Consider the following 14473-nt stretch of genomic DNA (forward strand, 5'->3'; position numbering starts at 1 on the left):
AGACGGAGTCTGAGATTTTAATGACGGCGTATGAAGATTATACGTCCATCAAAAAAGTAACACGGCTGCATCATCAGCAAAAGAAAGAGTTTCTGCTTGTAGTAGAAGAACAAAGTAAACGCACGAGTTTCTGATCTTATTTCCATTTTCCTTGTGACGCATGTGTGTATATATATATATATATATATATATATATATATATATATATATATATATATATATATATATATAACTTATCCAATTTTGGCAACTTAAATGAACTTTTTTGAACTCTCATGTGTTTAAGTTTGAGCTGGCAGATATGCTCATTTTTATAACAATAAAAATGACGAAAAGAAGATGCACTGAGTGCATAAATTCCTTAAAGAATTTTCCATGTTCATCATTACAGTACATGTCGGTAGGGGTGCTAAATAAACTCATCATCCTCTCCCTCCCTCTCACTCATGGTGCAGAGACGTAAGCAAAGTAGGACAAAATAAATAGACAACACACAGTGAAACAGCTAAACAACTAAACACATTTGGTCAAAAAGCTACACTTAAACCCAAATCCGTCCAAACAGGCAAAGGGAATGGTATCCCACAATCCCTTGCGGTGCCGCTCTAACAGCAGCACCAAAGTTACACCTACTTATTGAATTAATTTGAATGAAAGGAAAATAATTGTCTGAAAACTATGTGTTATTTTTAAGGTGACTTAACAAAAAAATGATTTATCTTAACTGAAGCAAATAATTAAGTTAGATCAAAGTAAAAGTTTAATTTTCCAACATCCATATGTGGTCTAATCACCCTCTCACGGTGGAAAAAGTATTATCTGAGCTTCTTCATCCACTAAATCATTTTCAAATGGACACGCCATGCTGCTTCACCTCTCTGAAAACAAACTAAGCTTCAACTAAACCTGATCCAGACCAGGTTATGTTCAGAGCACGAGTTGCCATGGTAACTTGACCTAACCTGAAACATACCTCCATTTCTGGAACTGAAAGCTGAGTTTATCCACTTCCTTAGCCTCAAACTCACCGTGGAAGCTAGCAGAACCTGCTTCCTGGAATACCCCCCTGTGCTCAGGTGAGTGTTTATGTTCTTCTAAAATGGATGGTGGAATGTGAAAAGAAAGAGGGAGAGTGACCAGTGTTTTTTCTTTTTTGCATGCTCTGCATGTTTTATGGTGCTACCTGTTTTTGCATGCTTTCTATGGACACGCCCCCTTGAAACACAGCTCGTTGATCAGCAACACCTGCTCCTCATTAGAAGGAACCCCCCCCCCTTCCATTGAGGTGTTCTCCCTACCATGACAAAGGTGGATAAAGGTGGAAAGATTTCATGTAATCCATGGACACCAGTGAAGATCACAAATCATTGAAGAAAAAAGGTTCAGAGCACTGTCTAGTGGGTCTAGATGACCCAACTGTCTATTGCAGGGGTCACCAACCTTTTTTACTTGAAGAGCCATTTGGGACCACCCCTAATGAAAAGAAAGCACCCGGAGCCACAACCCATTTTGACATCATTATTATGCATGTATACATTATATCAAGGGTGCTCAATACGTCGATCTTCGAGGACATGAGTCACAGAACCACTGACAGATGGTCCTACATCCAACCAACGTCTCCATGGCAACCCTTGCTGAACTGGATAAGCTGAAGAAGCTGGAGGAAGTGCTAGAGAATTGTAGTTAACTCAGTTACTGTCTGTGTTTCCCTTTTATATTAAGATGAAATTCATGATATATATTTCTCTTAAAAGTCCATCAGGGATCCTGGAGGACAGAAGTCTGTGTCCTGATCAGTGGTGCTGCCAGCATTGTGTCATCTGTAGTGATGAAACCTGTGAGGATGAGCCAGCAGAGACCAGAGGAGTGGAGGTCAGTCAGTGCTTTACTCAGGGAGGGGCATAGCAAGAGGCCTAGAAGGCAAGAACCATTGGAGGACAGCCCCGCCCACAAAAAAAGACAGACTGAGAAAGTCTTTAGTCCCTCCTGCTTTTAGTCCAACAAAAATATCATCTGCAGCTGCTGGTTCTGTTCAAAGCTTGGAAAACTGGCTGGATTGTGGTTCTGAACACTTTGTGTGTTTTTGTTGTTCTAGCGACATTCAAAGGAAGTGTCTGTTCTAGATTCAATACTTAAAGATCTTTTCAAACTATTTTCTTCAAATAGGTTTGATGTAGAATCCTTTGAATGGTTTTTTGAAAACTGGAAGCTGAAACTAATTTGGACGCCAACTTGAACTTTCTACAGGCCGATCTGTGAATATTTGTTCTGACATGAAATGGATCCGTGTTCTAAGATAGGTTGGAGATCCTGATTTACAAGATCCTGATTGCAACAGATCAGTTTCTATCAATCATCAGAACAATCAATTCAATTGATGAAGAAAATCTGAACCAATCATCAGTTTGTTTCAAACACGGCTGTAGACAGAAAATCTTCCAGTGAAACATCAGAAAGTTCTTCACCTGATCCGTTCTTCTCATCCTTCAGGGAGTTCAGCTTCTTTACTGACCTCAGAGTCTGCAGTCTGCAGTCTGGACTCTCCAGAAAACCACACAGAAGCAGAAGCCCTGGACCCTTTAATTTGTTCCAGCTCAGGTCCAGTTCTCTCCGATTGGAAAGATTGGACTTCAGAGTTAGTTTCAGAACTTCACGGCCGATCTTTGACAACCTGCAGCTCTCCAACCTGCAACCAGACAGAAAAGTGTGTTCAGGAGCAGTGATGCAGCTGGAGGTCCAGGAACCAAACACAGTTTGACCAGATTTACAGGATCATGATTGAAACCAGGACTCATAATCAACACCCATCAGATGTGGGTCAAACATTGAAACTTTGATCTGGTGAGTAGAAAATAAAATACCAGCCACTTTAGCAGATGATGCATTGTTGTGTTTGCCCCCCCCCAGTCTAAATATTGAATTCTGATTTCATCGCACAGATTTAATGGTCACATTCACTGCAGCAGGAGGTGCATTCAGGGACAATATGGAAATTTCACACTTATGATTTCATTAGCTCACTAATGCTGCATTCAGGAGTGCTGGGAATTTCTAGCATTTGCTCACACTGACCTCAGGAAACACAAACACACACTCACTTGTTGCTCCGTGTCACAGTAACTCTTTGAAATGACTAAGACTCACAACTGAAACACACTGATCTGTAAGAACACAGTAATGCAAATGTTGCACATATTTCAATACATGTTAGGTCAAACTAGAGGAAACTGATGTTTCAAGTGATTTTATTTTGAAAGCAAATAAAAAATAGACAGAAAAAAAACAAAAGTAAAAATCAAATTAAATCTAAAGTAAAGATGTATTAAAATACATCCTGTTAAATTTGAGAGAAAACGAAGTAAAAAAAAAAAATAAAAGTGAAGAAAAGGCAAGTTTAAGTCGGTAGTGGGCGGGGCTTCAATCAAAAACCCAGCTGTGCGCATCGGAGCCGGAGCTTTTTTGGATGAGGTGCATGCCAGATTAGACAGATCTCCAGAGAGATCGGAAAACTTGAGATCATGTCAACAATCTATTCCAACAACAACCTTGTTAAAAAGCATCAAAACCACGGAGACAGCCGGTAAGAATTCATCATAATGCACGCCATAATTATGATGATCCACTGTGCGTTAAGCGCCGGCTGCAGGCTTCTGCATCAGCTGCCATGTCAGTGCAAATGTTTGTTTAGTCCATCATTGAATGTCATTCACAAGAACACTGCTATTTATGAAACATATGTATTTATTGCTGTATTTTCAATGAATCATCGTAATTATGAAGTGAACTATTAATAAGATAAGATAAGATAAATATACTATATTGATCCCAGCTTGGGAAATTCAGTTGTTGCAGCGTCGGCGTTAGGCTCAAGATACAAACTTACACACAATAGATGACAACAGAGAACCAGAACAATCAATCGGAAAGAAACATCAGTGAATTAGCACAGTCGTATTGCATGCCACATCAGGAGAGAGAAAATAGACGGACCATAAATGACTTTATCTATTGCACATGGATGACAAGTTATGGAGTCCAATGGAGTGAGGTATGAAAGATCTCCTGAAGCGGTTTGTGTGACAGTGAAGCTGCCTTAGTCTGTTGCAGAAGGAGCTCCGCTGACCGTCCAGTACAGGATGGAGAGGATGCTCAGGATTATCCATGATGGATACCAGTTTATTTAAAGTCCTCCTCTCCATCACAGATTCAAACGTGTCCATTTTGCAACCAATTACAGAGCCAGCTCTTCGGATCAGTTTGTTCAGTCTATTACTGTCCCTAGCAGGTATGCTGCCCCCCCAGCAGACCACCGGGAAGAACAGAGTGCTGGCCACAACAGACTGGTAAAAGATCTCAACCATCCTGCTGCACACGTTGAAGGACCTTAGCCTCCTCAGGAAGTGGAGTCTGCTGCTGGCCTTCTTATACACAGCAGTGCTGTTGCTCTTCCAGCTCAGTCTGTTGTCGATGATTACTCCCCAGTACTTGTACTCCTCCACCTCTGCCACCTCTCTGCCAAAGATCCTGAGAGGCTGGAAGCTGGTGGTTTCTTCCTGAAGTCCATCACCATCTCTCTGGTCTTCTCCACATTCAGCTGCAGGTTGTTTTCTCCAGACCATCTCACGAATTTATCCACAAGATCCCTGTACTCCTCCTCCCGCCCACCATTAATGCAGCCAACAACAGCAGAGTCATCAGAGAACTTCTGAAGATGGCAAGACTCTGAGTTGTACTGGAAGTCACTTAATTGTGTAAGTTGGGTTAATTATGGAGCCATGAATTTAACTGGTGATTAATGTTGTATATTTATTGTTGTATTTCTTGGTAAATTGATAAACTATAATGTCTTGTTTAGGTTTTTTACCATACATCCATAGATAACCAGCACTTCGCCATTACTGTTTAAACCTCTCAAGGAATAGAATAAACCGAACAAAACGGAGGAGTGTGTCTGGATGGTGAGTGAATGCTGCTTGGAAAACTCTGTGGATGCTTTCCCCTTTCAAGTGGGCCATAAGAACTTGACTTAACTTTTTCTATGTATGACAATTGTGGGAAAATTAACTCTCAGTCCAACAGTTTTATTCTTGCATATTGAATTCAATTTAAAAATTCACAGACTTTAACTCAAATTTTATTGATTTATATATTCCTCCCTCCACCAACCAGTTCCCCCAGTAGAACCCTGAACAGAAACAAAGACCTGCAGCTTAAAGAAGGTCTGGCTCGGTTCTGCTGTGCAGAAACGATATCAGGGGGTTCCATTCATTCCAAGGCCCAGCCTGATCATGGGGGTCAATGCAATTCAAAAATAAAATAAAGAAAAGGATTAAGACATAACCTTAAATATCATGAATATAATAACAATAAAAAGGATAGTATATTAAAAAAAGTCCTTATATAAGTAAAAAATGTATTAAGTAGGGAAAATAATAAATTAATAAATTCATGTAAAGCCAGATTATAAAGGTGGGTCTTGAGCCTCTTCTTAAAAACCTCTGCAGCCCTGAGGTTCTCTGGCAGGCTGCTCCATGTTGAAGCAATTGTGTCGCATAATTCAAATAAAAGTCAAAACCAGAAGTGATTTTTCATTTTCAAAATGAAGCTGCACTTTTTGACTCAAAATGACAAAGAAAAAGCGATCCGCTAAAATGCTTTTTCATTTTCTTCTTCAACACTGCTTATTCTGTCAGTTAAAATGATGATTTTGTCCTGGTTGAGCTGTAGGAAGTTTTTCTGCCATCCATGACTTTATATCTGAAATACAGTTTAAAAGAGTGTTGACAGGTTCAAGGTCATCAGGGGACACGGCGATGTAAATAGTATAGAATAGAATGGCTTTATTGTCATTGCGCATAGTCAGTGTTGGTCAGATTACTCTGGAAAAGTAATCTGATTACTGATTACTTCTTCAAAAGTAATCTAATTACTACTCTAGTTACTTTTCTCAAAAGTAATCTGATTACTAATTACAAAGTACTTTGATACAGAAGCGTTTCACAATAAAAACTTTATTGTAAAGTGCAAAACTCACAAAATAAACAAATTTAGCCTTTGGCTCTTTAACTTAAAACAATGTCGAGTTGTTTTCCAAATAAAAATACAACATATTGTAAATAAATAAAATCAGCTCCCTTTATAATTTTAAGACAATCTTATAAATTTAATTGTTTGTAGTTGTTCAATTTAAATCTCAAAACTTAAATGAGACCTATTGTGTGTTTTTTTCAACTCTTTAAACTAGAACATATGTAGATCAGCACAGCAGTTTACATTTTGTTCACTCTAACACCCCAAATTGATCTAAAACGGCTTAAAAACAAACGGCTCTGATGACTTCCTGTTCAAAAGTGCAGAACTGTAAAGTTTTTCATTTTAAAATTTAACTGTAACAGACAGCAGTTTTTAAATTACTCCTTTATATTGTTTTGAACCATACCTGCTGCTTTACTATAAACTCAAGCTCCAGCTGAAGAACAAAACAAGATTACTCAAACATGCATGAATCAATTCAAATATAACTTTGAGTAAACTAATGATGAAGGAAGGCCATTATAACAAGGTAAAATCATTGAATCATTGACCTCTTTAACTGCCACTCTTTTTTTTTTGAACTGCTGAAGGTACTAACAAAACAAATCACAAAAAGTATAAAGGCTTGACACTACTGTTCACTTTTTTTCAGATGATCAGGGCTAGTGAAACAGTGGTTGTATCTCATTAAAAGCAGCTTCTCAAATCGACTGTCAGACAGTCTATTCCGTCTTGGGGTCAGCACCAATCCACCTAAACTAAATAAACGCTCCACTGGTGCACTTGAAGGGGTTGGAGTGTTGTACATCAGGAAAACCTTTTTGACTGCTGGGAAGTTGCTCAAGGTGTCAAGTTCAAATCCCCCTGAGCTCAGATAGTTCATTACTTCTTGGTCTGCAGAGTAACAGTCCTCAGGCTCTGACTCAAATTCAAAAAACTCCATACCAGTTACTGGTGTTACTACTTTGTTTGGCACATTGTCAGTTTTGTCTGAGTCTCCTGCTGAAGAAGAAAGTATTTGGCACTCTGCTACCAGAAGATTCTTCAGTTGCTGTTTTCTAGCTCCATCTTTCACCCATCTGAGTTTGAACTTTGGGCAGCTTATGGCAGCAAGAAGAGCATCTTTGTTGTCGAGCACAATGGAGAAATGGTCAGCAAATCTTTTAGGCTGAGAGACTTCATCATCAGGATCTCAAGTGTAGGCAGCAAAGCACCATATGGACACTCATCACCCTGCAGTATGTCCAGTGCTGCAGTAAGTGGCTTCATTGCAATACAGTATTCATGCATGAACTGATATTCTTTTTCATTGAAGCACTTGATACCCAGCTTGTTGCATAGGTTATTTAACTTATTCATAGGGATCTCTGCAACTCTGGAGACTGCATCATAAAATGAATTCCACCTGGTTGATGATGGAACCAGGAGCTTCCTCTGGCTGACCTCCTGCACTTGTTCTGCTGCAACAGTTGATCGACTTGCTTTAGTCCAAAGCGCAGTGCCTTTTGCAATAGTAACCCTGTACACAGATTTTGTAGTTGGACTAGATGTGAGGTATTTTTCAACGTCACTTGTGGAAATGAGGTTGATGGTGTGTGATGCACACCTGTAGTGTGGGGGGAGAGTGATGTGGCCCTCATCAGAAACAGAAGTGAGGGCTTCTGCTATGTCTGTAAAAAGTACATCTTCCTCCTCCTCCTCCTCTTCTTTTTCATCTTCATCGAATCAGGTGGTGGGAAAGTCTTAAATGCTTTCACAAAATTGGATGCATTATCTGTAACCGTAGCAACAACTTTGTTTAGCAAGCCGAAAGATGAATGAATTTGCTCCAGTTCAGCAGCAATGACATCAAAAGTGTGCCTGCCTCTCACTCTTTTGCAAGCCAACGCAGCTTTGTGTCTTTCCAAAGTGTCTTGTTTGAACCAGTGAATGGTTACACCCATATAACTCCTATTATGAGCAGTCCAGATATCTGCAGTTGTTGATACAAACTGTACATCATCTAACGCTAACTTTAAAGCGGCTTTCATCTTTTTGTACTCGTTTTCCAGATATGAGGTGAATGACTTTCTGTGTGGCAGATGTACATTATTGTTTGAGGGAATTTTGTCGATAATTCGGCGAAAGCTTGAGGAGTCCACAGTAGAAAGTGGCAGCATTTCCTCCACAATGTATCCCGCAACAAGTTGATTAAGCTCTTCTAACGTTACACGGGGCTCACGGGAGAAATCCAGTTTTGGTTGCTTGGCTGGCAGACTCACCCTAGACTCTCTTGCTGTCGCTATTCTGACTTCTTTTTCAACAAGTTGCGTCGTGCTGTGTGTCCCTTTTAAATGCTCCAAAAGGTTTGATGTGGAGTTTTTCGCCGTCAGAAACGTCTTGCTCCCGCCACATAATTGGCAACGGACCACAACATTCTTTCCACTCGTACCAACTAAAGTAAAATAATGTGCGTACTTCCAACTCGACAATGCGTATTTTTCTCCCAGCTCCATGATGTGTGTTGCATTTGTTTTGCTAAGTTAGCTGCTGCAGCTGCGCACCGGCGGTAGTCGCGTCTCAGGTGGATTACGTCACTCAGTCGCGACTTGCAAAAGCAACGCATTTTATTGACAAAAAGTACAAATAACGTGTTATTCTGCTAAGACAATATCGTACAAAAGTAACGCGTAGTTACTCGTCCATGTAACTATAATTTGATTACTAGCTTTTTCAAAATAACGCGTTAGATTACTGCGTTACTGTAAAAGTAATCTGATTACAGTAACGCGTTACTTAGTAGCGCGTTACTGCCCAACACTGTGCATAGTACAATGAGATTTAAGCATCACCATCAGTGCAAGAACAGTAAGGAAGGGAAAAGTAGTAAAGATAACATTGTAATATAATAAAATCAAACAAGCAAACAAACAGTATATATAAGTGTGCAAATATAAACTGTAAACTGTAATGAAGAGTGCCGAGATAATTGTGCAAAATGTCGCATGAAAACTGTGCGTAGACATGTCAAAGTGCAAGAGGTGGCAATGAGGTAGATAGTTGACACTGTGGACAGAGTAAACAGGAATATGTTTGTTTTTTATGTATCATCAGCATAGCTCTGAAAGTCAACGCCGTGTCTCCTGATGACATCACCGAGAGGAAACACATATCAATTAAAAAGTATTGGCCCCCAAATTGACCCTTGAGGAACACCACAACTTATTACAACGTAAAAAAAAAACCTGGGGTTTTGTTTATGGTCTGTGATGAGATTTGAAAACTAAAGAGTTCTTGCCTGTTTGACAGCATGGTTGTAGGTTTTTGACTGATCCTTAAAAAAGTCATTGTCGCCTTAAATTTTCTCTCCGCTCTCCTGCAAATTCTCTTCAATTTTAAAACCGCACCTTTTCTCCAAGGTGTCTTGGGATTCTGTATTTTTGCTTTCAGCGGAGCTGCTGACTTCAGTCTGTCATTAAAATCATCAGTCAGAGAATTGCAGGACAAAGGTCAAATCTGAGCAGGAGTTTGTTTTGTGAATAAAATGTGTCCCCTGTTGTGCTTTGCCAAAGGCTGGGTCAAGTCCAATCCACTGAATGGATTACACTTCCACAGAAAATTGTGTCACACATTATTCAAATGTGGTCATTTAAATAATAAAGTAGAATACTACTTTACCGTATTCTTATAACCGGTATTTCCATTAAATTGTACAGATGAAGTTAATATTAATTTGTTAAATAGTATAAGCAGAAAAGGAGGGGGGTGATCTCATTCAGTTTATTCTTTTCTATGATTCTGCTTATTAATTGGTAAGTCCCTCTATCTAATCTTCTCAATTATTTTTGCAAGGCCCCCCCCTAGGAAAAAGAAAATGCCCCCCCCCCCCCCCCCACACACACACACGCTCACTGTGGTGACAATAAATAAGATCAGTATCTATAAAAACTGTGTTAAATTGTATCTTTTAACATTAACCAAAGAAAAAATCAATATAAATCCACTTTCAACAAAACTAAGTTTATTTAGCCACAGAAACCCTGTTCTGGTCTAAAACAGAAAAGAAGCTTAAAGTGCCTGAAATAAAAAAAAAAATCTGTCATTCCTTATTTAAACTAGAAACATTTTTGACCAACTGAACTATATTTAGGGCCTGCTCTGCTCGATCATATGTTTGTAAATCTGTGCGGTCAGACGACGCTAAAGTTGGCTTCCGATTCACAGCTTCTGATTGGCGAGGGAGCTAAAGGAACATTCTGCTGCATTTCTCGCATTAAGATCCAGGAATCCAGGTTTGAGCAGTCCAGGTCCAGCGGTTTGTGAACAGGACCCGGTTTTAGGTGATCTCTAACTGTAACGCATATATATGCATGTAACTGAGTGACTCTTTAGCCAATCAGAATGCAGAACACAATGCACGATGCAAATCAGTGAAATAGCGAAACCGTGAAAAGTAAACCGCGTTATAGCGGTTTACTTTTGTATTACAATCAGAAATGAAGACAGAAGAAATGAAATATGCTATTGGAAAACTAAAGACCTGCAAGGCACCAGGGAGTGATGGGTTCCCCTCTGAAATATACAAGATGTTTGAAAGTGACCTGTCAGCTTTACCACTCAGGTGCCTCAATTGGACATTAAAGGAAGGAACTATCCCCCCTTCACGGCAGGAAGCAGTTGTTTCTCTTATCCCTAAGGAAGGGAAGGATACAAAACTATGCCAAAACTTCAGACCAATTTCTGTTTCTGAATGTAGACTTTAAAAATCAATCAATATTATGTATTATTATTTTATATTATCAATATTATGTAAAAGATTTGAACTTTTTGTGTCTGATCTAATAGATGAAGACCAGACAGGTTTCATTAAAGGATGCCAGACACAAGACAATATTAGGAAAAGTCTACATATCATTAAACATGTACAAAAGCAGGGCATTAAATCTGCACTTATTAGCCTAGATGCAGAAAAGGCCTTTGACAGTGTTAGCTGGGAATTTTTATACTTGGTGCTTAAAAAATTTGGACTTGATGAAAATTCTGTTAAAATTATTAATTCGTTATATCAAGCCCCAACAGCAAGAATAAAAGTAAATGGAGATTTGTCAAATAAAATAAAATTAGAAAGAGGCACCAGACAAGGCTGTTGTTTAAGTCCAACGCTCTTTGCATTATACATCGAACCGTTAGCTCAAGCTCTTGGACAACACGATGCCTTAGAAGGAATAGAGATAGGCAACCAAAAACAGATAATTGGCCTCTTTGCAGATGACGTAATAATTTTTCTAAAGAACTCAGACAAAGAGCTTCCTATATTGATGGACTTTTTGAAACTATTTGGTCACTACTCAGGATACAAAATTAACGTAGAAAAAAACCAAATTCTTACACTAAACTACTCCCGGTCTAAACAGATTAAAGAAATTTATAATTTGAAATGGGAAAGTAAGACTATAAAACATCTGGGTGTCATATTAACTAGAGAGATTGACAAACTATATGAAGCAAATTTTGATTCGATTGAACAAAACATGCAAAGAGATCTGCAAAAATGGACAAGTTACCCCTTAGGTCTCAGCTCTAGAGTAAAAATCATTCAAATGAACATCACCCCACGATTTCTCTACCTTTTCCAGGCTTTACCAATAGGAATACCACAGAATACCAGTTTAACTTTTGGAATAAAATCATCTGGAATGGAAAAAAGACTTGGATAAGATTTTCCACCCTCCAGTTACCAAAAAACAGAGGAGGGTTGGCTTTATCAAATCTGAAAGAATATTTTTATGTAGCACAGGTCCGGCCATTAGTCTGCTGGTGTACACCAGAATATGAAGCAAGATGGAAAGAAATAGAGACTAAAAGCAGAAACATACCAATACAAAGGATTATAGGAGACGTTAAACAGACGGACTATAACCAAAGGAATGTTGACTTAATTACATCCTTTACACTAAAACTATGGGAAAAAGTAGTTAAAAAATAAAAACTGCAAACTGAAAGAAAAATACTACATTGGATCGCATGTGACCCAAATTTCCAACCAAATCAATATGATTCAACATTTAGACACTGGATAGACAATGGCATAACTGCATGGTACACAATTACAAAAGAAGACAAGAAAGCAGTGACAAAAAAATGGCGTAAGGTGGACCCTCCTAGAAAGGATGACTGGGTGAAAATCATATGGACCATTTACTCCATGGAAAAGTTGACGTTTCAACTAAAACTAAAGTTAGACATTTTCCAGCAAAGATGGGAAAAATGGTGCCAACATGTGGAAAACAACTAAAATTCTAAGAGGATTGTGGAAAAAAACCTGCCCAATTGATGCGTATTATGTTTTTGTGGAAAGACACTCAATAAAAAAAAAAACAAAGTTTAAAAAAGAAAAAAGAAAAGAAAAATGAGAATGATAATAAACATTGAAATAAGGTAAATTAAAATAACGCATTAAAAATCTAGTTCAAGTTCATGAAACAAATAAATGGATAAATAAATAAATACATACGTATAAATAAATAACAAAATAAATAAAAAAAAGTAGTGAAAATGAGCTAAAAGCCAGGTTAAAAAGATGGGTCTTGAGCCTTTTCTTAAAAGCATTAATGCTCTCTGCGGCTCTCAGGTCCTCCGGCAGACTGTTCCAAATGGGGACCATAGTGTTGAAAAAATGCCTCTCCGTATGTTTTGGTTTTTACAGTTGGAATGGTTAACAGACCAGTCCAGAGGATCTCAAGGTCCGCGAGGGTTCATACTTTACTAAAAGATTTGCTCAATAAGAAGGCGCAAGACCGTTAAGACATTTAAAAACTGTTAAAAGTATCTTAAAATCAATCCTGAAGCATATGGGGAGCCAATGCACGGATTTTAAAATTGGGGTGATGTGAGCTCGCCTGCTGGTCTTTGTAAGAACTCGTGCAGCAGAGTTCTGGAGAAGCTGAAGGTTCCTAATGTTGGTTTTTGGAAGACCAGCAAGCAGGGCGTTACAGTAATCAACTTTACTCATGATAAAAGCATGCATTAGCATCTCCATATTAGCAGGAGAGAGTAGTGGGCGGACTCTAGCCAGATTTTTGAGATGATAAAAACCAGTTTTAACCACCTGTTTTATATGTGGGATAAAAGTCAGCTTAGAGTCAAAGATAACACCCAGGTTTCTGACTGTTTCTGAATGAATTAATGAAAGTTCCTGTAGCTTCAGAAACTGTTTCTCCCTCTTGGCTTCAGGACCAATAACTAAAATTTCCGTTTTTTCCTGGTTGAGCTGCAGAAAATTATTTGCCATCCATAATTTCATATCTAACATACAGTTAAAAAGTTCTTCTCTCGCCTTGTGTCATCATATATATCATATGATCATCATCATCAGCATAGCTAAGAAAACTGATGTTGTGCCTTCTGATAACATTCCCCAGAGGAAGCATGTAAATGTTAAAAAGCAAGGGGATAAAACCTTGAGGCACACCACAATTAATTTCATGGACCCCAGAAAAGTGTGTGTCCATGCTTACCATAAAGTTTCTCTCCATGAGATACGACTCGAACCACTTGAGAACAGTCCCAGAAAGACTTTAAGTCTGTTTACAAACCGTTCGATCAAGGAAACCCTCCTGGATCTTCAGTCGAGGAGCATGAGGGACAATCTGGTGATCGCGGGGGTTCCAGAGGAGGCAGGAGAAGACCCGGAGGCGACGGTGAAACGCTTCATGGAAGCCCACCTGAAACTCCCCAAGGAGGAGGTGCAGAAGATCGCGTTCCAGAGGGTGCACCGGCTCGGAGGAAGAAGGTCCGACAACCAGCGTCCGCGACCGATTGTAGCCAAGTTTGACAACTACAAGCAAAAGGAGATGGTGAAGGGTCGCGGCCGGGAACTGAGGGGGACACATTTTAGTGTCAATGACCAGTTTCCGGTTGAGATCCTGCGGCGCCGAAAGATCCTTTTTCCTCTGAGGAAAAAACACCTTGCCAACGGGTCTAGAGCCGTGGTTTCTGTGGATAAACTCTTTGTAGATGGAAGGCTCTTCCGAGACCCGGAGATCACCCCCTGGCTTTGCTGAAGATCTGACATCCGAAAAAACAGCGGCTAAACGTGTTGAATGAATGAAACCGGCTCATCAATCATCCACACCTCCATCTCGCTGAAGCAGTTTAAGTTTTCTCCCCTCTCATGTTTCTGTTGTTTTTCCTGTTATGTTTGTTTCTTTCTGTTTTTCTTTACCTCTTTCTTCTTTTTAGTTTCCCCTCTCTCCCCCCCTCCTCATATGTAAATTATCCAAAGGTAACACGTCCCCCGGTAAGTTGGTTTCTATTTATGCACGGAAGGGCACGCGCGCGCAGACAAGCGCGCACACGGGCAAGCACACGCGAACCAGCACACACTCGCGGACATCCCGCAAACACCTCACATAAGCCCACATAGGACACATGCAACATGCAGCTCACACAGTCAGGA

The 14473-nt window shown here is 39.4% G+C and overlaps 1 protein-coding gene across 2 annotated transcripts in view; it reads right to left on the reverse strand.

Moving 5' to 3' along the window:
- Window positions 1-14473, reverse strand: part of LOC144988952 (NACHT, LRR and PYD domains-containing protein 12-like) — a 195745-nt gene that overhangs the window by 48284 nt on the left and 132988 nt on the right. For both annotated transcript variants that reach the window (XM_078940356.1, XM_078940361.1), the window contains one exon: window positions 2516-2689. In XM_078940356.1, coding sequence (XP_078796482.1) covers window positions 2516-2689 — 174 coding nt within the window. The remainder of the gene's footprint in view (window positions 1-2515; window positions 2690-14473) is intronic.

This window comes from Oryzias latipes, chromosome 2 (genome assembly GCF_053564925.1).
Source record: "Oryzias latipes strain Hd-rR chromosome 2, Olatipes_Hd-rR_3.1".
NCBI lineage: Eukaryota > Metazoa > Chordata > Actinopteri > Beloniformes > Adrianichthyidae > Oryzias > Oryzias latipes.